This window comes from Haematobia irritans, chromosome 5 (genome assembly GCF_050003625.1).
Source record: "Haematobia irritans isolate KBUSLIRL chromosome 5, ASM5000362v1, whole genome shotgun sequence".
In the NCBI taxonomy this organism is placed as follows: Eukaryota; Metazoa; Arthropoda; class Insecta; order Diptera; family Muscidae; genus Haematobia; species Haematobia irritans.
In genome coordinates, this window is record NC_134401.1 from 142,086,037 (window position 1) to 142,112,773 (window position 26,737).

Genomic DNA, 26,737 nt, shown 5'->3' on the forward strand with positions numbered 1-26,737 from the left:
CAATGGACACTAATAATTTCTGAAATAAAAAAATCAACAAAATATACAAAAGTACTATGTGCCCTCATTATTTACTTGGAACTAGAGGTGTACACGTGAGTAATATTTTACTCACGCTCACGCACACTCACAACGGAGAAATCTTATTCACGCACACTCAAGAACGATATTTTTTGGTAGGACTCACGCACGAAAATCTTTTAAATGTCATGACTCACGAAAAATATCGTGACTCACGAAAAATGTCGTGACTCACGAATAATTTTATGAGTAATTTACCTATAGAAGCTGACTGAAAATATGAATATGATTAAAATCGAGAGCGTTATAAAACTTTTAACACTTAGGATGTCACTAAAACTATATATGTATTGAACTCATAAGCATTTTATGTTCGTAAGCGGGATTATTTTCGTGAGCGTGTTTTTCCGAAATTCGTTACTCACGCACACTCACGAAGATATTATTTTCGTGACTGATGCACGACATTTGTTTTGTTAATCACGCATACTCACGCCGTTACCATCAGTGTTACTCACGAAAACTTTAGTGGAATGGGACGAGAGTAATATTAGGAACTCTGAAATCCTTATGTCATTGCAAAGAGAGGATGTGAGCAGTGTTGCCAGTATTGGGGATTTTTCCCCAAATTGGGGATAGTTTTTCGTGAATGGGGACGAAATTTGTGAGTTGGAAACTTGTGGATTTGTTGTTGGAATTTCCATAAATTTGGGAATTTTTTGTGGGGGTTTTTTCGAGAAATCGATTTAGTCTTTTTTTTAACAAATTTTTATTTCTATAGAAAATTTTCTTTATTTCTATAGAAAATTTTCTCAAAATTTTATTTCTATAGAAAATTTTCTCAAAATATTATTCCTATCTAGAAAATTTTGTCTAAATTTTATTCCTATGTGGAAATTTTTGTCAAAATTTTATTTCCATAAAAAATTTTGTCAAAATTTTATTTTGTTGTTTTTTTTTTATTTCAGCTTAAAACCATGCATTGACTAAACTACAAGTGTAGCTTAACCAACAGAAGAAAATAATGTTTGTCAAATTTATTTGGACTACACTTGTAGTTTAGTCAATACATGGTTTTAAGCTGAAATAAAAAAAAACAACAACAATGCTTAAAGAACAAAACCAACAATAACAAAACAACAATTTTATTTCTATAGAAAATTTTGTTAAAATTTTATTTCTATACAAAATTTTTTTCAAATTTTATTTCTATAGAACATTTTCTCAAAATGTTATCTCTATAAAAATTTTGCCAAAAATTTATTTCTATAGAAAATTTTGTCAAAATTTTATTTCTATAGAAGATTTTGTCAAAATTTTATTTCTATAGAAAATTTTATCAAAATTTTATTTCCATAAATTTTGTCAAAATTTTTTTTCCATAGGAAATTTTGTCATAATTTATTTTCTATGTAGAAAATTTTCTCAAAATTTTATTTCTATATAGAAAATTTTGTCAGAAGTTTATTTCTATAGAAACTTTATGAAATACCTCTTTGCAAAATCTACCAAAACATCAAAAATTATACCAATCTACCAAACAATAAAAAATCTAAACTTTCTAGTAGAATTCTACCAACTTTTGCAACGTGTTACCACCCAATTTTACCACTTGAATATTTAGAAGTAAATTTTCGTTCATAAATACAAGGTGACCCAACTCCCATTTTCATATCTCCAGCATTTGGAAGACGACCATCAATCTCTTGGTGTTGTGGTTCGAAATCTTGAAATTTTTAATTTAATTTTAAATTTTTAAGGTATTACTGATTTTCTACAGTAGAGTCTTTTGCTTTATTTGTTTTTTTTTTTTTGTTCAAAAAAACTTGTCAAAAATTTATTTAGGATTTTTGTGAGGAATTTAAGTTTAAATTGGGGATTTTTGGGGAGAAAACATCATAGTTTGGGACAAGAGCCAGAAAAATACTGGCAACACTGGATGTGAGGTCGATAATAGGCATCATAACAGGACAAAACACTCTGGTAAAGATCGGTCTAGCGAATGATGATATTTGTAGGTGGTGTATGGACCCCGAGGCTACGGAAGACTCATTTCACTTCCTGTGACAGTGTCTAGCACTATCTTTAAGAAGAAACAAGATACTGGACTCTTATTTCTTTCAGACTATGACCGACTTGCGAGAATGCAGCCAGAGGAGTATTCTCGCCTTCATCAAGGCATCGGGGTGGAGGACCTAGGCGCATCCGAAAGACACATTATCATAGAATGGACTCATTCCGGCCGGAGCGAGACAGACACGATGAGAAACATGGAAAGAAGTTTGAGGAACCGCAATGGACCAACTATGGCCTAAGTAGACACAAATCCGCTAGTTCGGATTCGTGTCATCCTCCATAACCTAACCTAACCTAAAGGCGAAAAAAATCGACGACCCCACAGATATTCCTGCATCCACTTTGGCCCCGCTCCCTTTCAAAGTATTGTAGGCCGCCTATAGTGGTCACTAACAACAGTGGCGAGTCTCCACTCGGGCCTTTGGCGTTTTTAATCAAAAGATGACTAGCATACCAAAATTTTTTGCCGGCCTAGAAATTTCTTCTATTTACTGATATTAATAAAAAGTATTTTTCTTTTAATTAAATTTCCTATATTTTATTTATTGAAATTTTTAATAAATTCTTAATTTTAAAATGCCCTTGGTACCATATTACTCCAAAATTCCTGGTACAAACTTATGGAATTTCTTCTATGGCGGAAGTAGGAAACACTTGTCAATAAACTTGTCATATTTTTTAACTTCATTTCGATGGATTTTTTTTTATTAAATTCGTATTACAAAATATTTTGGATTGGAAGCTGATTTAATGTTTTTTTACTTCTTTACATTTTGGATTGGTACGTGCATTTCTTAATAAAACCTCCCCCAAGAGAAACTCTCATCTGAAGCTGTGTGGAATGAAAGATGAAAATTTTTTGCGTTTCGCACTTCAATTCAGAATGCATGATCTCGAGACTATTTTGAATTGCTTAATATTAGTATTTTAACAAATACATTGCTCTAAGTTATTCTGTCTGTGTAGTTTAAATATGTTAATATTGTGATAAAGACCTTGGGAATAAATCATAATTCACAGAAGTAATTCTCTACTGAGCATCTCCAAGTAATCGAGCCAAAAAAAGCGAAAACTTTTATAGAAACGACGTTTTATTAAAAACCATGTGGTATTTTCTTTTCTTTTTTTGTTGACAGCATTTTTTTGTAAGTATTTTTTTTTTTTTTTTTGCCAAAGCATTTAAATATGTAATTTCTGAAATTATTTCCTCTAGTTCCGGAAGTTTTTATTATCAACATAGGCTGTTCTTATTATCTCATGAAATTTCCGCAAAAAAATGAAAACTTGCAAAAAACAATATATTATCGAAAATTAGGGAAAAAAACGCGAAGCAAGTTTTCTTATCAGATTTGAAAATGATTTGACCTTAAATTGAATAGAAAAAAATCGGAATTTTTCCCACGTTCAATAAACGTAAACAAAATTTTTTTATACATATATCATTATTTTAGCACTTAATGGATTTTATTAAAAATGTAATGAATATTGTTGTTTTTTGATAATAAGAAATTATAATCAGCATGTTGATCTTGACTATTAATCTCAAAAAAATGATCATTCATATATACGAATCACCTACCAATTAAAATTTAATGAATGACTAGCACATATGTCATGGTTCGAACACCCTCATTTATAGTTCATAAGGCCTATGTTATAAGACGCAAGCTTGTCTCCACCACGAAAACAAAATTAGATTTATTTTTAATTTTTTTTAATAATTTATCTTTTTTATCCTGTGTAAGAAAAAATCATATATATATATATATATATATATATATATATATATATATATATATATATATATATATATATATATATATATATATATATATATATATATATATATATATATATATATATATATATATATATATATATATATATATATATATATATATATATATATATATATATATATATATATATATATATATATATATATATATATATATATATATATATATATATAATCATATACACAATATTAAGGACAAATTTCTTTAAAATGAATAAATTTCAATTAAAAGCAAGTTCATAGTCTTGTGCTTTCAAATGTTTTCATTGACTTTAAAGGAGCTTGCTTCCTTTAAAATCGATTATTCACTTTAAGGTTTTTGGTGTTAATTCCGAGAATAAGATACGTCTTCTTTATAATAAAGCTTTAAATCTAGAATCTATCAATTTAAAATTAGGATACAGATCTCATTTATCACATTATCATTCCCTGTTTACAATATATCAACTAGAGTATTCATGTGTAAATAAATGTCAGTATAAAAATCCAAAATATAACAAATTGTTCAAAGAAAAAAATCATTTCTTCATTTCAAAATACTTTAAACCAAAAGTGCAAAATCTTCAAAATAAGTCTCAGCCTATATTTAAAAACCATTCAATTTTAATTCAAATATTACATATTTTAGTTAATTAAAATTTAATCAAAAATATTTTTCTTTACTTTAAGGAAATTGTGCCTTACCTACGTCTTTAACAGAGGGACACAAATTTCAAAGATTCATTAATGAAAAAAAATCTTAAAGCAAAGAACTTTCTTTCAATAATTTTTTTATATTAAAGAAGTTTGTTCTTAATATTTTGTAAATTGCATACATTATAATTCATATTGGGACAATGTTTTACAGTATTAAATTTAGGACACGAATTTTTTAAATTCCTTCTGTTCAAGTTGCATGTCTTTGAAGTAGAGTAAATTTTCCTTAATGTAAAGAAAGTCATTTTGATTTCAAGAATCTTTGGATTGTAGATAAAAAGGCTTCAATATTAAGATTTTTTATTTTAATTTGTTTTTGTGTGTGTTTTGTTTTTCAGAGCTTCTCTAAGTGGTTTCACTGCAATGTGGAACGCCGTTCGGACTCGACTATAAAAAGGAGGTCCCTTGTTATTGAACTTAACATGGAATCGGACAGCACTCAGTGATAAGAGAGAAGTTCACCACTGTGGTATCACAATGGACTGAATAGTCTAAGTGAGCCTGGTACATCGGGCTGCAACCTAACCTAACCTATTGGGGGTTATACCAAAATATGGACCGATACTCACCATTTGTGGCACACCTCTTAGTGGTCCTAAAATACCTCTAGACTTCCAATTTCAGGCAAATTCGATAAAAACTACGGATTCTAGAAGCCCAAGAAGTGAAATCAGGAGATCGGTCTATATGGGAGATATACCAAAACATGGACCACTACATGCCATTTTCGGCACACGTATTTGTGGTCCTTCAATACCTCTAGATTTCAAATTTCAGGCAAATTGGATAAAAACTGGATAAAAACATGGACCACTATACGCCATTTTCGGCACGCGTATTTGTGGTCCTTCAATACCTCTAAATTTCCAATTTCAGGCAAATTGGATAAAAAGTGGATAAAAACATGGACCACTACACGCCATTTTCGACACACGTATTTGTGGTTCTTCAATACCTCTAGATTTCCAATTTCAGGCAAATTGGATAAAAACATGGACCACTACACACCATTTTCGGCACGCGTATTTGTGGTCCTTCAATACCTCTAAATTTCCAATTTCAGGCAAATTGGATAAAAACTAGGGATTCTAGAAGAAAGTAAAATCTGGAGATTGGTATATATGGAGCTATACCAAAATATGTACCGATACTCACCATTTTCGGCACACCTCTTTATGGTCCTTCAATACCTCTAGATTTCCAATTTCAGGCAAATTGGATAAAAACTGGAAAAAACATGGACCACTACACGCCATTTTCGGCACGCGTATTTGTGTTCCTTCAATACCTCTAGATTTCCAATTTCAGGCAAATTGGATAAAAATTAGGGATTCTAGAAGCCCAAAAATCTGGAGATTGGTGTATATTGGGGGCTATACCAAAATATGAACCGATACTCCCCATTTTCGGTACACCTCTTTATGGTCCTGAAATACTTCCTGATTTCAATTTTTAGGTAAATTGGATAAAAACTACGGATTCTAGAAGCCCAAGAAGTAAAATCGCGAGATCGGTCTATATGGGAGCTATACCAAAACATGGACCGATACTCACCATTTTTGGCACACTTCTTTATGATCCTAAAATACCTATAGATTTCAAATTTCAGGCAAATTGGATAAAAACTACGGTTTCTATATGCCCACGACGCCAAATCGAGAGGTCGGTTTATATGGTGACTATATCAAAACCTGGACCGATATAGCCCATCTTCGAACTTGACCTACCTGCAGACATAAGACGAGTTGGTGCAAAATTCAGCACGATTGCTTCATTATTAAATAATGTAGTGTGATTACAACAGACAGACAGACGGACATGGTTATATCGTCTTACAAGTTCTCCCTGATCAAGAATATATATACTTTATATAGTCGCAAATCGATATTTCGATGTGTTACAAACGGAATAACAAACTTATTATACCCACGTCACCATTCTATGGTGGTGTATATAAAAAGTCTATAAATGAGATCTGTAACCTAATTTTAATTTTATATAAATATATTTTAAAGAAGCAGCATCATTGGCTCGGAAACAAAATCTTTAGATCCAAGTATTTTCTTTTTTTTTCGTTTTTGTGAGTTTGTGCTTGCGATTCAAAATCGCAGTTAATTTCAAAATTATTTCCTTAAGCCATACAAGCCAGACATTTGTCTTATTTTTTGTCCTGAAAATTGAGGTTTATCCCCTCTGATTAGTGCTGGTAACATTTCTGGGTTTATTAAAGTTTCTCTAATCTTTTTAAAGGAGGTTCCTTGTTATTAACCCAGGTCGAGGGAAGTTCACCACTGCGGTACCACAATGGAATGAATAGACTAAGTGAGCCCGAGTTGAGTTGCCACTATAAAGGGTGGCTGGTACACAAAAACAAAATTCGTAGTTAACCTAACGCTAAATTTAACTTATTTTTATTGCAAACAAAATTATTTATTTGTAGTTAAATTTTATTGTTTGTATCGAAATTTTCCATAGTCCAATGATTTTTTCCTTTTTTTAAGTATGTCACAAACATTTTATGAACTAAACGTGGATATAAAGTTCAATGGCAGTACACATAAGTTCAATATGAACTAAAGCAAAAGACAATTTTCCTATGATTTCCAAAAAATATAGTAGGTTAGGTTAGGTTAGGTTATGTGGCAGCCCGATGTATCAGGCTCACTTAGACTATTCAGTCCATTGTGATACCACAGTGGTGAACTTCTTTCTTATCACTGAGTGCTGCCCGATTCCATGTTAAGCTCAATGACAAGGGACCTCCTTTTTATAGCCGAGTCCGAACGGCGTTCCACATACCAGTGAAACCACTTCGAGAAGCTTTGAAACCCTCAGAAATGTCACCAGCATTACTGAGGTGGGATAATCCACCGCTGAAAAACTTGTTGGTGTTCGGTCGTAGCAGGAATCGAACCCACGACCTTGTGTATGCAAGGCGGGCATGCTAACCATTGCACCACGGTGGCTCCCAAAAAAAAAAAAAATGATTTTTTTCTTTACACAAAACAAATTTTTTTTCTGATTAAATCACGAAATTAATTGATCCAATTAATTTTTTAATTGAAATGTCTTCAATCACAGAAATGATAGTATCAATTAAAAAATTAATTGAAGGTCAATTAAAATATTAATTGATCCAATTAAAAAATTAATTGATACTATTAATTTTTGTGATTGATTTTTGTTTCAATTAAAAAATTTGTTGATTCAATTAAATTTTTAATTGAATATTTTTTAAAACTCAATTAAAATTTTAATTGGAAAAATTTTCGTGAAATTTTTTCTGTGTACTATTAATTAACTTTTTCTTATAAAAAGGGCACCAGGGAATTAGATTTTCCTGGTTTTAACGACGCTTTGAAGAAATCTCAAAATGTGGATTACAATTTAGTTCAACTTTAGCACGTCGTAGTTCATTCTTGCTATAAAACATTTTACCTTTTTTCTGGTATATGATGCAACAAAGTAAAGCGCTAAATTTTTAATTTTTTAAATTTCGAAAATATTATAAAATTTTAGAATCAGTGTCCATTGTTCATCTTTGACACAAATTATGGCCTTCAAACGGTCGACAAAGCCATCACACGCTAATATGCAATCATTCAAATTTTAACAATTTTCTTCGAATAAAAACATTGCAACCCCTATTGGACAATTCTTTACTAAAGATAGTATATTAACTCATTTTTACGCCCACCGCAAAAATTCTTCACATCAACAAAGAGTTACAAACATTTTTTCTTGAATAAATATTTTTTTAATTTATTTCAATTTCTTCTAATTTAGATTTTATTAATTTAAAATTTTAAATTAAAAATAATTGAAATTGTATTGTATTGAATTATATTATATAAAATTTTATTAATTTAATGTAGTTAATATAAATTACATTTAAATAAACTAGAACCAAGTTATTAGGTAATTTGGTGACCCTTTGATGGAAATATTATTAAGTTTATCTATACGAATACAAATGCCGAAATTACAGAAATGAATGAACAATGTTTAGTTTCGGAAGCAAGCAAGCAAGTTTATTTACAAATCACTCACATTAATAACGAAAAGACGTTGTAATCATCATTCACAAAAACGGAAGATGCTTGTTAAGCATTTTTCCTTCAACAGGTGAGGGCTTTCTTGAAATCTGGACGTATGTACTTGAACTTGACTTTTATCCAAGATATTACGGTAAAATGTAGAATTTAGAAATCGCTTGGATATTCAAAACAAAAAGCCGGTATACGATACTGTTTCTGTGGTTTTACACAAACTAGACATATAGCCGGCGTTTCATGTGAATTCTTTTGTGGCCATTGCTGGTCTTTTGAAGCGCCAAGCGAAAATGCAGCTCAAAACACCAAATCTCACGTTGACCTAAAATCATCCACGTTTGATTCGAATATTATGCAAGAAACAAAGTTCAAAGCGAAATTGAAAATTTTGAGCTGCAAGAGAATGCAATGCAAATTTTCAGATCAACGCAAAATGCATTTAAACACCCGCTCGAAAGCGGAAACAGTGCAATCGTATACAGAAGCTTCGTGAGTTAAGAACGGCGGCATAGAAATCGAGAATAAAGTCGAACTACGAAACTAACGGGATCGTAAAACAAGGAAGTGCAACTGAATTGTGGATTATAAGTGAAGAAATTATGAACTATAAATAAAATTCAGTCCTGTGGTGAACACAAAGTGACAAAAATGTAAACGAAGAATAAAAAAACTGGAAAATAATATCGAAAAGAAATAGAAAAAAAAAATAAAAAAACAATATAAATATTTAAATACTAAAAAACATACCAAAAAACAAAAACCCTATTCTAAAAAAACGAAAAAAAATTGAAAAATCTAATTTAAAATATTCAAAGACTGTAGTGATTTTTCCAAAATGTTGAAACTTTTATTGCTATCCGCCATATTCGTTTGCTATTGTTGGCCCTGTGGTTATAGCCGTTATTTGGGAAAACATTCCCTGGGCACTAAGGTGTATAACCCCTATGGCAGTTTTGGATATGGTAATGGTTATGCCATTGCCCCTGGATCTTATCCTTACCAGATACCCAACTATTATCCCCATGGTACATATTTTGATCAAAGACGAGGAGTTTTACGACCATTTCCCGGAGGTGGTGTTCCCATCATAGTGGATTATGTAAGTAAATAAGAAACATGCCTCAAATCTTAAATAGGAAATGTCCTCGAAATGACACGGTACGAATGTAAACATATGTAATTACTATTTTACGAAAACTATAAAATAATGAAATATTTCGAATTTGAAATATAATTCGAAATATTTTTACAACTTGAATGGCCAATATTATCCTTAATGTTCATTTAGTCACGAAAGTGTTTATATAAGGAAAATTACATCGAAATTAAGGCATGTGCTCGAAATAATAAATTACGAATGTTAACATATGATACCATAAGATAAACATAAATTAATTTAATATCGGGTTAATTCATATTTTACAAAAATAAATAAATAATGAAATATTTCTAATTTGAAATATAATGCCAAACATTTTCACAAATCGAATTGCAAGTACTGTCCTGAATGTTCATTTAGAAATGCCCTCAAAAGTGTTTGACATGTATAAAGTAAAATTATTCCGAAAATGATATTGGAGAATATTGGAGAAAATCTAAATTACTTGGGACATGATGTCCTGGAAATGTAATGATTTTGGTATTGATTCCCAGCCAAAAATACCGGAGGAGAATAAAGATACACTCAACTCCCTTTTAAATTTGAATTTCGCGTACTTGATACTAGGTCAAAAATTTCATGATCTATCAAAGCTGTATTGTCAGTATTTTTCTGGCTCTTGTGCCCAATTTCGAAAATATCCAATTTGAATTAAAATTCCTCACAAAAAAAAAAACATAAATGTTTGACAATTTTTTATGGAAATCAGTAATAATCAAAAATTGAAAAAGTATAAAATTTTGTTTGGGAGTTTGACCACCATGTATTTATGAACGAAAATTTACTTCTAAATACTCAAGTTATAAAATTGGGTGGAAGGCATATATAAATGTCAACCAGTTTCATTATTTTCTCAAGTCTCATGAGATGATTTTACAATTGTAGAAAAATGTCTTATCCAAGGTGAGTAAAATTCTAAATTAGTCCTTGGACCCCTAAATAATAGCGTGTGTCTGTTTCTAGTGCAAATGCTTCATTTGCACACGCAGAGAAGGAATAATATGATCACCTCAATAACATGAACAAAATGCTATATTTGTTTGTCGCAAAAATGTTGTTTTCTCACTAAACATAACATGTTTGCCGAAAGCAGATATATAATATACGAACCGGTCACCATCCAAAAATACCATTTTGCTCTTGAAACAGGTTTGAGGTGATGGGGTGATATACCATCTCTGGGTTCAGTGTTGACAGTATTTTTCTGCCTCTTGTCCCCAAATTATGATGTTTTCGTCCCAAAAAATCCCTAATTTAAATTTAAATTTCTCACAAAAATTCCCAATACATCTTTGACAATTTTGTTGACTCCAAAATAAAGCAAAAGACTCTGCTGTAGAAAATTAGTAATAATAATCCAGCAAGCTGCAATAAGATCAAGATTTCGAACCACAACACCAAGAGACTGGTGGTCGTCTTCCAAATCCTGGAGACATGAAAATGCGAGTTTGGAGTTCCTTGTATTTATGAATGAATATAGGAAAAAAATTTGAGAAAAATGTCTATATAAAAAAGATATTTTTGACAAAATGTTCTATATAGAAATACAAGTTTGACAAAATTTTCTATAAAAATAAAATTTGGACAAACTTTCTACAGATAAAAAAAAGTTACAAAATTTTCTACGGAAATAAAATTTTGACAAAATTTTCTATAGAAATAAAAATTTGACAAAATTTTCTATAGAAATAAAATTTTGACAAAATTTTCATAAAATTTTGACAAAATTTTCACAAAATTTTCTATAGAAATAAAATTTTGACAAAATTTTCCATAGAAATAAATTTTTGACAAAATTTTCAATAGAAATAAAATTTTCACAAAATTTTCTATAGAAATAAAATTTTCACAAAATTTTCTATAGAAATAAAATGTTGACAAAATTTGCTATAGATATAAAATTTTGCAAAATTTTCTATAGAAATAAAATTTTGACAAAATTTTCTATAGAAATAAGATATTGACAAATCTTTCTATAGAAATAACATTTTGAAAATAATTACCTAAAGAAATAAAATTTTGACAAAATTTTCTATAGAAATAAAATTTTGACAAAATTTTCTATTGAAATAAAATTTTGATAACATTTTCTATAGAAATAAAATGTTCACAAAATTTTCTATAGAAAACATTTTGACAAAATTTTCTATAGAAAAACATTTTGACAAAATTTTCTATAGAAATAAAATTTGGCAAAATTTTCTATAGAAATAAAATTTTGAAAAAATTTTCTATAGAAATAAAATTTTGACAAAATTTTCTATAGAAATACAATTTTGACAAAATTTTCTAGAGAAATAAAGTTTTGACAAAATTTTCTATAGAAATAAAATTTTGACAAAATTTTCTATAGAAATAAAATTTTGACAAAATTTTCCATAGAAATAAATTTTTGACAAAATTTTCCATAGAAATAAATTTTTGACAAAATTTTCTATAGAAATAAAATTTTCACAAAATTTTCTATAGATATAAAATTTTGCAAAATTTCCTATAGAAATAAAATTTTGACAAAATTTTCAATAGAAATATGATATTGACAAATCTTTCTATAGAAATAAAATTTTGACAAAATTTTCTATAGAAATAAAATTTTGACAAAATTTTCTATAGAAATAAAATTTTGACAAAATTACCTATAGAAATAAAATTTTGACAAAATTTTCTATAGAAATAAAATTTAATTATACAATTATTTTTCGAGCTTTATGGACAGATATAGATTAAGGAACATGGTTAATAGAGCCATTGAAAAGAAAACGCCAGATACAAATCTATACACGCCTGGACTGTACATGTTTGTATCTGGCGTTTTCTTTTCAATGGCTCTATTAACCATGTTTTGGTAATGTGTTTTATAAAAAAATAAATTCAATTGATTTCCATTGAAATAAATAAAAATATATACTAAAAAAATCTCTCTTTCATATTTTAGCATAAACGTTGTTCGGGCAATTTTGTTGGACTTAAACCACATCCAGAAGAACGTCAATATTACTATGTGTGTAAACCGGATGCTGTTATTTTCGGAAGATGTCAAAGATTTCAGGTAAGTAGGTCATTTGATTGGAATAAAATCTGGAATAAATATCATATAACTTCACACAAAAATTTTTTTTCTGATTCAATCACGAAATTAATTGATCCAATTTGATCCAAAAATTTGTTGAATCAATTAAATTTTTAATTGAATATTTTTTAAAACTCAATTAAAATTTTAATTGGAAAAATGTTCGTGAATTTTTTTGTGTGTAGCGTAACCCGGCCCGCTTCGCTACACCTTCCGAAGCATATTTTCGTTAACTTAGTCAACCATATCCTTCGATCTGAAATCAGAATCGAAAAGATTTCAACTTTTTTAAAGAGTAGGGTCAGTGGAAGTCTGGCACAAAAACTGAAGTACTGATTAATCCCTGCATGGTTTCCACATACGTGGCCCGTACATTTCAAAAAAATCGGACTACTTGCTTTTTCGTTTATATACAGAAATAGGGCGGTTATTCAAATCGTTGGACAATCTTCTACATTTCCTGTAAATTTCAAGCGTGGTTTGTCAAGGGGAGGTATACTTCTCCTCAACATACCGTCCTATAAATCGGTAAAGTAAAAGTACTTAAAAATTGAGCATATTAACATTTGTTAAAGTGTTGGACACGAAGAACATGCCATTTCCAAACATATACCGGAAAATGAAGCACCCTCTACGTTACCTGTCAACTTCATGTAAATTTAAGTTTTTTACTTAAAAAAGTCTGGCAGAAGCCTGTGGCAAAATCATCAAATTATGTACCGAGTTCCCATTTATCGATAATCCTCTACTTTCGATTTTCACCAAATCGGGCAAAAGGGAAACCCCCTCCTTCGCTCCTCCCCGACCAGATATAGTAAATTCACGTACCCTATATTCATTTCACAAACTCCCAACCAGACATCGAAAAATCATGTACAAATTTATTCATCTTCTCCCAATTTCAAGTAAATCAGAGAAGGTTAGATTTTGCTCTATTTTTTTGTAAAGGGATGTCACTTTCTCTACAAAGTCCAAGAAAATCTGTAAACTTTGCCTAAATTTTAATAGTGTGGTGGGCAAGGGAACCTGTCCAAATACCCAAAAATCAAGTACACCATATTGATTTCATAACCTTCCCCTACGGCCTTTAAAAATTTCAAGTAAACTTGAGAATCCTAGTTTTTTCTCAGTTTTAGAGGAGGTCTCCCTCCCTCACTCCGAATATCACAAAATTAAATATCCATTACAATAATATAACCTACCCCACATCCTCTGTAAATTTCAAGTAAATTGGACAAGTCTAAATGTTTCACGGTATGTACATGGGAGCCACCGTGGTGGTTAGCATGCCCGCCTTGCATACACAAGGTCGTGGGTTCGATTCCTGCTTCGACCGAACACCAAAAAGTTTTTCAGCGGTGGATTATCCCACCTCAGTAATGCTGGTGACATTTCTGAGGGTTTCAAAGCTTCTCTAAGTGGTTTCACTGCAATGTGGAACGCCGTTCGGACTCGGCTATAAAAAGAAGGTCCCTTGTCATTGAGCTTAACATGGAATCGGGCAGCACTCAGTGATAAGAGAGAAGTTCACCAACGTTGTATCACAATGGACTGAATAGTCTAAGTGAGCCTGATACATCGGGCTGTCACCTAACCTAACCTATGTACATGAGGAAAAAGGAGGTATCCCCTTGCCCTTTATTTTTCCCCGACCAAATATTAAAAAATCATATACCTCATATAAATTTCATAATCTCCCCCAAGTTCTCCGTAAAATTTCAGTAAGTCGACACATTTTAGTTTTTTCACTGTACTTTAGAAAAATTGGGACAAAGTGGAGGCGCCTCCTCGACCAAGTATCGAAAAATAAAGTAGCTGTTGTTTGCCTAGACGCCCCCTTCAACCTTCCCTGAAAATTTCAAGCAAATTGAATAATTTTGTTCCAATTTTCAAAAAGTCGGGGGAGGTCCCCCTTCCCGTCCAAATATTAAAAAATCGGGTACCCCATAATAAATTCATAACCACACGGCGTGTTCTCTGTAAATCTAAAGTAAATCAGAGAATTTTTGTTTTTTTTTTTTACAGTACTTTAAAAACCGCGACGATATATCGAAATATCTTTGTCTAGATACCACCCCTAACCTTCCCTGAAAATTTCACCCAAATCGGAGAACTTTGGCCAAATTCTGAAAAAGTCGGGCAAGGGGATATTCCCCTCCTTAATGTCAAACAACGGCCCCCCTACGCGGAATGAATTCTCTTCGCAGAAATAACGAAATTTTTCATAAAAACTGTGAACGCATATTATCGCCTTCAATTAAAATTTTCTCTGAAATTCCACTTCTCTTACCAGTCTTACCACCAAATTGTTATTTACTCGATTCCAACTTGCAATAATTTTGTTAAAATATTTCTATATAACCCATTGAAGCTCTTTCTTCGTAAATCTTTCCACAAACATACCTTCTTAATTTGAATTCGAAATTCTAGCTTTGACTATTTAGGCATGTGAATTGATATCAAGCAATACCTTCATACCATGCATTCATTCAACGAAACCCATTGGAGTTTCAAAATATAAACTTTACCAATGCTTTGCATTTCCGTGATGAATTCCATAGCTCTTGGTGGTCATAATACAGCAAGATAATGAAATAAATATTCATCCACGTTCCTAAGCAGTTTTCTTCCATATGGTGGTATCCGAATGCATTTTATCGCCTTTGACACGTGTTCAAAGAAGATACCAATTAACCTACGACAAGTTCTTCGCAGGTTATCTGTATAATTCTTTGAGCCAGAAGAGAGAAACATCACGTTTTTTTTCTTCGCATTCTATTCAAATGTCATACCTAATGAGAACCCAATTGTTGAGATTTATCAGAATGTTTACAGAATGTTTACGTTTCTGAGAATGTTTATAGTTGTTTGGAGAGAAATTATTATATTATTATAATATTATTTTCTCGATATAAAAAGAATTCAACATTTCTCATTTATAGAAAATTAGAACACCATAAGTTTACCGTGTAATGGGTATATATCGCATGGCCTTACCTATATAAGTTTCCCCTGTCCAGAGTCTTAATTTCTTTAATATGTTTTTTAGGAATTTAATGCCACTTGTGGTCAGTGCGTTCAATACACTCCATCCGAATACAAACCAAATTGCACGACGGAAGGACGTTTCCCCATTTTCTCCAATTGTCATCTCTATTACAAATGTGACAAGACCATGGAACCTCAAATCTACGCATGTCCCTACAATATGATCTTCTCGCAAGAACAGTCTAAATGTATACCGGGCAATAAGTGTATACCTACACAAATAATAGCCGATTCCGATAGTATACCAGAATATTGTGAAAATAAATATCCACCATGTATACAAAATGGTATTTTCCGATCGCCATCCGATTGTTCGCTCTACTACAAGTGTGAATTGAAAGATGATGAAGTATACTATCAGACAAGATTTAAGTAAGTTCCATGAGTTATGACCAAGAAAAACGAAAATTCATTGATTCAATATTATTTTCAGATGTCCTGAAGAAACATTTTATGATTTGAAGACAAATGCATGTTTGCCACAAGAACAAGTACCTTGTGATTGTATAACTCTGGCCGATTTGATTTATCCCACTACCCACGTGCATGCATTTGATTCCAGGAGAACATATCCGAAATCACATCCATTATTGCATCCAAGTGAATTCGATCTTGATTCTTTGGAGGAGAGTGATCCTCTTATTGAAAAATCAGAGGAAGAAAGTAACGAAGATAACAGCTCATCATCATCATGTGAAGAAGACGATCCAAACTGCAATGATAGTCATGAGGAACCTGACGATGAAGATAGGGAGGACGAAACAGTAGATTTCGATAAGAAAGAAGAAGCGATGGCCGCAATGTCACTTACAGAAGAAACAACAACCCCGACATCCTCATCAACGATGGCTCCCCTATCATCTTCACCCGTACCATCACCCTCAGCACTGTCTACTTCCGAAGAAAAACAAGCTTCTGCGGATGCAACAGGATCAACTAAATCACCTGCCTTCGAAGATAAGCAAGTTTTAACTGATGAAGTAACACCTAATGGCCAAACATCACCTACTCCCGAGGAGGGAAAAGAGGCCGCTGATACACCAAAGCAAAATTCGGATGATCAGTCTGACGATTCCGAAGAAGCAACAGAAGTCCTCGGAAGTGAAATTGCTTTTGGTGATACATTTGTTTTATCTGATGATAGGGAACTCGACAAAGAAGATGAAAACTTACCTGCTAACGAAAATATAACTTCATCGGTAAACACTGATGAAAGTCCTAATAGCACAAGTGAAAATCCAACTGAATCATCTGAAGCAGGCTCAGAGGGTAATGATGCTGCAAATTTGGCAAATACCGAAGTAATTTCGGATAGCATAACTGCAACAGAAACTCAAACTGATGTGAAAACACCAGAAACCAACAATGAAGTAATTGCTGTCGCAGAATCTAGCAATTCACCAAGCAACGATGCTAGAGAAGATAACGCTGAAGATGAAGAATCTACCGATCAAAACAATGTGGTTCCAGTAGTCGAAGAACAGCCAAATAATACCGATCCTATCATTACCCCTAGAATAGGAGAGGAGCAGGAAGAAGACGGATTAGAAAACGAAGAGCCAGCAGATAGTTCAACTTCTAGCGGTACTACAGAAAGCGGAGAGACATTAAATGAAATCTTCGATGTTGCAACACCACCAGAAAATGCCAACCTTGCCCTTTCATCCACCAATGAGAAAGAGAGTATGCAGGAAATCGTCAATGATGAAGGAACAGTACATTCTGTTGTAGAGGATAAGATGGAAAAGGAAGACAACCTTTCAGAGTCTTCCAATAATAATGTGGAGGAAGATACCAATGAAGCAAGTAATGGGAAAGACATTACAAAAGATGTACAAATCAGTGCAGAACCTTCGGGTGAAGAAGATAAGTCCTGTGATGAGATATCAGCAGGTAGGATTTTCTTTAGAGACATAAGTAAAATCCACTGCGATTTAAACCATTACTCCTTGATATTCCTAATCCTCACACTATTTCCATACGAAGAACCTATTATTGCTTGGTTCTTTTCCATCGTATTCAAAACAAACCTAAAACAATTATATTAATGTGAAATTTTCAACCAACCGTAGTCTTTCTCTCACTTGGATTTGTACGAGTTTCATTTTCATCCATCTTTTCCAAATTGCTTTTAGTCATATTACAGAGATCAGTGCATAAGATTCAAGTATGTCTTATATATTCCATACATTTAACCTTCCACATTTCTGTGAATGCTTCGCATTCCCGAAGATTATTTATTATATTGGAGTTAGAAGTCTGTTATTCGCCCATTCGTAGTATTTGAAATTTTTAACATTCATAATTACTTAAAACCTTAGCATGAAATCTGTTCAGCTCATCTTTTAATACTTTTCGAATACATTATAATAATTTATAGTTTATCTAAAAACAAATGAAAATATTCCACAAATTACAGATGAAGAATCCCAATTTCCCCACACACAACCAATACACTGTTCTCCAGAGATGAGCAAAGTACACGTTAACAACACACATTCTTCTGAAAATCAAACACAAACCACAAACGATGAATCAGCTCGAGAACAAAGAAGTACAGTAGTTTTTGGCGGTCCTATTCCCACTCCAAGCATTACAGAAAACACAGTTCCACCTCAAATCAATAATACCACAACTACACCAGCACCCTCTATAAAGACTCAAGAAAAACTCACTTCCACAGAAAACGAAAAACTTGAAGACGGCGCCGAATTCAGTGGCGAGTTTGCAAGTCAAAACCATACAAAAGAAGTGCATTCTATAGAGGGCGAGTTCGTACCTCTTACAACGGATGGTGAAAATCTCACCCAAGAATCAGATGATAGCTCAACAAAAATACAAAGTGATCCAGCCTTTAATGACTCCGAAGACAAGGGAAATGCTATAGCAGAGGAAGGACTATTGACAGTAAGCGGGCATAGATTTGACACCAAAGAAAGAGCTGAAGCTGAAAAACGTAAAGAAGATGATGAAAAACATGCAGATGACACTTTAAGCAGTGGCGGCAGTAGTTCTGAGACACATGTAGACAAAGAAGATGAAAATAAGGCTAACGAACATTTGAAAGTCAACGAGAATGGAAACGGAAATCTAAACGAAGATGATGATGTAGTTGAAGATAGTACTTTAAGTAGTGACGCCACAAGTTCTGAAGAACATATAGATGAAGAGGATGAGAATAAGGCTCACGAAAATATGGAAGAAGTAGAAAATACGAAACACGATAACGAAAACGATAGCCACAATGAAAACAAAGAATTTGACAAGGACGAAACCTCCACAGATAAAGAGGATTTGAAAAAGTCTGCATCCAACAATACCGAGGACTTCGAGTTAGATGAGGATCCAATGATTTTATCTGAAGATATAGAAATACCCACAACTGTTCCAAGTGAACTAGAAGAGGACAATGATGAGGTAGGAAGTGCTAAAATCGAAGAAAACGACGTTCCTCAAGATAGTACTACTACAGTGAGACCAAATGCTACACCTAATCCACCTGTAGATCAACCTAGTACAACTTTACAAATCGAAAACACTATGCCGATACTAGAAAATTCAACATCTTCAGACCCTGCGGCCCTCAATAACTCTTCAGTGGCGGTTCCTAAAATTCCAAATAATAATGTAAACGAAGACAACGTTTCCGTCTTATCTGATGATATAGTCATGCCATCAAAAATATCGGAAGCATTAGAAGAATCGTCACAAACATCGCAAAACGCTCCAGAAGACTTGGGTCAAGATCCAGTGAAACTTTCTGCGATAAACGCAGAAACATCCGACAGCCAGATCCAAACTTCTTTCGATAATTCATCCGACCAAGCCCAGAGTAAAATTGACGATGAAGTAGATGGCGATGATGATGTCAGTCTTCTATCAGAAGATTTACAAATAGGAGATGAACATGAAGTTAATTCTGAAAAAACAGATGACAAGAACGAAGATGATTTAAATGAAAAACAGCATAATATTGATGATGATGCTAATAATACATCGAATGAATTAAGCCAACAAACGCTCTCAGATAGCCAATCTCTTGATGATCCATCCAATGAAGATGATGAATACAGTGAGGAAGAAACCAAAGTCTTAGCCGAAGATATTGATATACCAACTGTGGCGGGAGAAAACGACGAACAGATATTAAATACAACACAAACTGAACCTCAGCAAACTTTAAACACTATACAATCTGAAGATGATCCACAATCGTCTACAAATAATTCTGAAAAAATAAGCGCGCAGGCTGTGCTTCCTGATGACGAAGATAATTCCAATACAATGTTGAATGCACCTCAATCGACTAACCCATCATCGTATCAATTACCCGCAGTTGAAGAATATGTGGATAGTACTAAAGATTTACCCCATAATATTGACGTTCAACCAGAAACTAAAGAAAATCAAGATATTGACCAACATGACATTTTCTCAGGCGATCCATTCCCAACAGAAGAATCCAAACAAAATCCTCCTTTCACCAATGATGAAGCAAGTGAACAATCATCATCTATGGATAATTCAAATCAATCAATAGATGACAATGAGGACGATGAGACCAAACTTCTATCGGAGGACATCGTTTTACCGGCGTCCTCTGGAAAACAAACTGGAGAAGATCGAGATCAATATTCAGTGCAGTCAGTTCAGAATACCTCCTCTCCCGCAGAAGGCAACAATAACCCTCAATCTGAAAAAGATGTTTCTCAATCAGATCCAAACGGTGATAATGAGGAATCAGAAGTTCTGTCAGGTGATTTAAGTATACCTCCTGAGCCTTCAAATGAATCTCAACAGGTTGATAATCTTCCAAATGTTGAAGAAGATCAATCTGCTGATGAAGTATCCAATACGTTACTTCCTCCTAATCAATCATTATCGGAAAATCAAGTGCTTGACCCTGTAGAACAATTGGCACCACTTGCACCTGAGCCTGCGCAACAAGCCGTTTCGAAAGTTCCAAACGCAGAAAGAGAGGAAATGGACGGAGCTCCCTCAGGTGCTAATGTAAATGATGGCGATGATGAAACAGAAGTTCTTTCAGGAGATTTAAGCATTCCTCCTGAGTCATCAAATGAATCCGATCGAGTAGATAGCCTACCAACTTTTGTAGATGGTTCATCCACAGATGAAGACTCCAAGACGATTGTTTCTACTGAGAAACTTCCAACGGAAAATCAAATTATTGAGCCTAGAGAACAATTGGGAGTACTTCAAACTCAGCCAACGGCACAAGCAAATTCCCTTTCAAACGAAGAAAAAGACAAAATTGACGTAGAAAGTGCATCTCCCGATGCTGCATCAAATGATAATGGTGATGATGAGGCAAATGTTCTTTCAGGTGATATAAATATTCCTCCGGAACCAACAAATGTAACTCAAAAGGGAGATACGGTTCCAACATATGAAAACTACAACACCATTGATTCTTCTTACCAACTTCCATCAGGAATTCAAGCTATTGAACCTATAGAGAAATTGGAAGCACTTGAACCTGAGCATGCGGAGCAAACCGATCCCTCCTCAAGTCCATCACAATATAGTGAGAACTCACAATCTTCTGCTAATTCAAACCAACAGTCATATACCGCACAGACATTATCACCTGCAGCAGAAAACGTGGACTATTCCAACCGCAACACAAATACATTACCGGAAAATACTTACTTCACAAGAGGAGACATAACAAATGATTCAAGCATAGATAACGCCGAGAGCGATATAACACCTTATTCGTCTGATGAAGCAGATGAATTAAATGTACTGCCCTATGATGTAAACTTAGGCCCATCCACAGCCTCAGAGCTTGAGAACATGCCACCAATTACACAATCCTACTCAAGACTGCCTACAACAACTCCCACACCAACACCACCATTCAATGATTATTCCCAAGATATCCTCTCCTCCTCCACAACGCCCACCCCCAATAGTGAATTTTCATTACATTTTAGGAACACGGCATGCTCCTCTGCTGGTGATGCCGAAAACTCTAAAATTATAGTTAACAATAATGCTCCCGAAAAAGCTAACCTATTTATAAGTTTAGATACAAAGAAACCAGTGATTAATTCTAATTCTAATCAAATAGTTCAACCATCCCCTTGTGATGTGGAAAAGGCCGATATGCCACGCCTGGAGATCTTCGTTGAACGACCAATGGATGTACGATTCGTGCTATGTCCGAAGTCATGCACAAAGGAACATGAGCACAATTTTGGTAAGATGCAACCATAATATACTAGATTTATGCGCCGTCAAGACTATAAGTTGATCCGGACGATAGTGTTCGTGTCAAACAGATATTGGCCACACTATAAGTTATGCTCAAAGACCATCGATACTGCAGCTTGTTAGCGTTTGGTCACACTGCAAGATTCTTTACAAACACAGACATTCCGTCCGGAAAAACTTAATGCCTGGACTGCGCATAATGCTCGATTTACATGAACTTTCAACCTTTTTTAATTACTATTTCGTCACGTGCATGGAAGATATATCATATACCTTTTATTTTTGCAGATGATGACAACGCCCGTGCTGTACATCTAAAATGGTATCCCAACAGATCCAACCAAACAATGGTCATGGAGACTTCAAACATGGTTAAGGTCGACGGTGACGGTGATAGCGCTTAATATTGGTTAATTAGTTATAATTTGCTATAGTATAGAGTAGAATTTAAATATAGTTAAGTATAAATCCTAAAAAATAACGGCCAAATACTTAGTAATGTAACTAATAAACGAATATTGATACTGTACAACAAATGATAATAGATATTCTTTTAATTTAACAATTTATAGCCAAAAAAATTTTGCGATTCCGAATAGCGGAACATTCCCCTATGTGCCATTTCTATGACACTTTTATCTATTTTAACTTATCGCAGACGATTCATAAGAGCACCTGACACGATCGGTGTTTGTTGTGTGCTGGCTCGGTTTTGGGAAAAATAAGAAGAAGCATAAACATTCAAGATGGACGAAAAGCGTATTGCTGGAGCCGCTTGATTAATAAACAAATATACACGGACTTAATTTCGGCCGGACCGAATCTTAATTGATGACATTGCAAACTATAACCCAATCATAGACATGGGAAAATTGGTCTATAGGGGGGGGGTACACCAAAACATGAACCGATTTATACCATACTCGCCACACTTATTTACCGACCTAAAATACCTTCAGATTTTAAATTTCAGGTAAATCGAATAAAAATTGGGATGACTAGACGCTCAAGTGATCATATCGGGAGATCGGTCTATATGTGGGTTATACCAAAACATGATTCGTTACAATTATGTGTGGACCAAAAGTAGATATCCAATTTCAGGCAAATCGAAGAAAAATGAAGTGGTCCAGAAGCCCAAGAAGTCAAATCAGGAGATCGGGCTATATGGGGCTATACCGAAACATAGATCGATAAATTTCAGAAAAATCTGATAAAAATTGCGATGTATACATTCTCAAAACCTCAAATCAGGGTTTCGATTTATATGAGGGCTATATCAAAATCTGGACCGATATATCCCATCTCCAAAACTTGGCCTGCCTGCAGACCAAATATGAGTTTGTGCACAATTTCAGCATGATAGCTTCATTATTGAAGATTATAGCGTGATTGCCAGACAGACGGGCATCGTTATATCGTTTTAGAATTTATTCCAGATTAAGAATATATACACTTTATGTATTTGGAATTCGATATTTCGATGTTTTACTAACGAAATGACAAACTTATTATACCCCCCATTGCCATTGTATGGTATTGGGTATAAAAAGAAACAAAGCAATGGCTCCTGAAGAGATCCACATACTCACGTGAGCAATTATTACTCATCGCATAGGTTTCCTTAGAATAAAAGTAAACGTTTTCGAAGTTATTTTCAGAATTCTGGTTTATATTTATATATTTCTAAAAACTCCAACCAGAAGTGGTGATAACTCCATTGTTGAGATGCTTATTCACCCAACATGCATAGTACCAAAGTATCAACGAATGGAATCACAAGTATTAATTGTTATGTTCCAAAAAATAAAATGCAGCATTGTAAAATTAGTTTTTTTAGATCCAAAGTTATTTGTAAGATAACTTCTTCTGCTTCTTCTTTTTCAAATTAATTACTCACCCTTATTCCTGAAGTCGCCGTCGCTTTTTGTCGCTTTTCATCTGTCGCCACTAATTGGTATTCCGTTCGTCGATATATTCTGCTATCGACGAAAATCGGTATTCCTGGTGTCGCTTTTTGTCGCCGATATCGTCGCTTTTTGATTTTTAAATTTACCAGCCACGATTTTAGTGATTAATTTTTGAAGAAGTTTTTTAGACTTTATTAATCGAACAATTGAAAAATAAATTTAAAAAATGCAAATTGGTAAGAGGTAAAGTGACCAATCTTCAACAATTACAAAAAATGGGAAAAAAGGAACTAGAGATCAGCCATTCGATGAGCTAGACTGACTCCAACGATTTAAAAGCGGTTGAGTCAAATGGTTTGTAGTTTAATGCCTTTGAACTTTAGAGACAAATTGTAACAAATGATAGAAAAGCTGAAACTATTATTAAAAAATCTTTATTGTTCAAGTATTTATTCCAGCTTCCACACTTTGAGGAACTCATGTTCTGAGCTGACCACAATCACAAATCTATTGATATAAAAATGCGATTTTTATATCAAATGGATCTGTATATATAGTAGTTATGGTCATCACATTCACATCATAGAAAAGAAAACTGCACAATTAAAGTAAACGTGTTGATTTTTCCATTTATTTTTAATAGAAACCCTTCAAGGCCAATGTATTTTATTTAGCACCAAACTTAGATAATGTAAACCCTTTCCCGAGCCAAATTTATCATTTATTATTTTTAAAAGCAAATAATTAAAATTCAGTTTTGCACATCAGCTGATTGTTTTCTTTCACGATGATCCTTGTGCCATTGATCTCAGCGTCTTCGCAATTTTTATAGTTTTGGAAGCTTTTACTGTCCTTGAATATATATCCACATTTTTTCCCGCATCAAATTAAATATTTTTCTTGATTTTCCGACACAGAATTGCGTCAGAAATAAAAATATTTTAAACCGAAAAAATTAAAATTCATTTTTTGCACATCAGCTGATTGTTTTGTAGTGATATCGGCCTTTTATTACCGAGTATTTTAATTGGTACAAAAAAGTAATCGTCGTCTCGCCGTCGCCACTTCCCAGGAATACCAAATGAATGACGAGACGACTTAAAAGCGACGGCGCGAGCGAGGGCGACTTCAGGAATAAGGGTGATTATGTATGCGTGCACACAAAGAAAATTTCATTAAAAGTCAGCCAACGAAAAATTGTCATTGATATAACGAAACATTTTCATTAATACAATGAAAATATTCGTTAATAGTACGAAACGTTACTTAATTTCAGAAAAATCGTTATATTAACGAAAAAATTCGTTGTATTAACGAATTTATTTCATTGGCTGATTTTTAACGACACATTTCGTTAATATAACGAAACTTTTTCTATTAGTGTGTGTGTAAATCGAGCAACTAGTTGCGTTTGTATATGTGATCATTTCGTGACATTTTGCGATGTTGTGAATAACATGTCGATGAAATAAACGCAAAAAGTTCTAAAATGACAGTTTTTTTCCTTCAAAATATATTGTCAACACTATCATTTTTTAACGTGAAACAATGATTGAGGGGAACTTTTTTCGCACCAACAAACAGAGTACCGGCCTTTAGCCGATAAAAAATTCTCTATTCGGCGGCGCAGAATTATCTATTATAAAACCAATTTGAAGTTTTCCGAATTGTAATGAGATTAGTTGTACAACCAATCTTACAATCAAATTTACATATCATTCAAATTTTCTGAGCTAAATTTTTGTAAAGGCTGGTATGCACCTCTAGCGAAATTTTCGGTAGCAAAAATTTATTTAATGGTGTTTTCTTTTCTGAAAAAAGTGTTTTGCCGTCATTTTGTCTGTACAGAATGCGCATTTTTAAAATGTTACCAGCAACCTAAAAAAATGCTATCATTTCAGCGGGCAGAAAAGAATCCAAGGAAGGAAACAGGGCAATCGCAGCACTCTCGTTTGTTGGCAGTGCTGAAAATGCCCGTAATTTGCCTCTATGCGTGGCACTATTTTCACAACAGAATTCGAAGCCTTTTCGCACTTTTGCCTGTTTTTTTAGAAAAGAACCTAAAAAGTACATTTTCCGGGCAAAATGCAAAAAAAATGCGCATTTTTTACAAGAAAAGAAAACGCCATAAGTCTACAACAAAAAAACAGGGCTGTGTACATAAATTTTAAACCAGCTAATCGCTTTTAAAAATTGTAAATATATATTCCAAATATTCCTCAAATGAATTGTTTATTATTTACAGACCTTTTAAAACTTTTACGCACACAATGATTGTAATAAATTAAATGTTTGCTGCCAAAATATGCTTTTGACAACCCTGTTATTTTCATTAGAGGTGCGTACCAGCTTACGAAATTGAACGCTACCGAAAATTTCGTTAGCATAAATAGCAATGCATTTCTTATGGGAATGAAATTTTTCGCTAGAGGTGCATACCGGCCTTAAAACTAATATAGCAAGCAACTTGATACTAATTGATTGTAGGTGGAAAGTTCAAAAATTTGGCAAAAAATTATTTTAATCTTTTCTTATATAAATCAATATTTTTGATTAATTGGCGGCTAAATTTGAGCCGAGATGAGTCGACATACTCGGCGGCGGCGTCGACTGCTAAAAACGGGTCGGCGGCTAACATCAGCGTCGCGAATATGATAGACGCTGCAACAA

General features: G+C 33.2%; 1 protein-coding gene across 1 annotated transcript; it reads left to right on the forward strand.

Moving 5' to 3' along the window:
- Positions 1 to 9,125: 9,125 nt before the first annotated feature.
- On the forward strand, positions 9,126 to 22,699 carry LOC142240718 (uncharacterized). Its single transcript, XM_075312427.1, has 6 exons — positions 9,126 to 9,742; positions 12,738 to 12,851; positions 15,922 to 16,292; positions 16,354 to 17,813; positions 18,340 to 22,143; positions 22,446 to 22,699. The coding sequence occupies exons 1-6, from the start codon at positions 9,479 to 9,481 to the stop codon at positions 22,559 to 22,561; spliced, it is 6,129 nt and encodes a 2,042-aa protein (XP_075168542.1). The 5' UTR covers positions 9,126 to 9,478; the 3' UTR covers positions 22,562 to 22,699.
- Positions 22,700 to 26,737: the final 4,038 nt, after the last annotated feature.

Excerpts from the sequence above, each read along its gene's own strand:
- LOC142240718 (XM_075312427.1), top strand. The coding sequence starts at position 9,479 with ATGTTGAAACTTTTATTGCTATCCGCCATATTCGTTTGCTATTGTTGG. Across the intron at positions 12,852-15,921 it reads GAAGATGTCAAAGATTTCAG|GAATTTAATGCCACTTGTGG; the intron begins GTAAGTAGGTCA and ends TATGTTTTTTAG. Across the intron at positions 16,293-16,353 it reads TACTATCAGACAAGATTTAA|ATGTCCTGAAGAAACATTTT; the intron begins GTAAGTTCCATG and ends TATTATTTTCAG.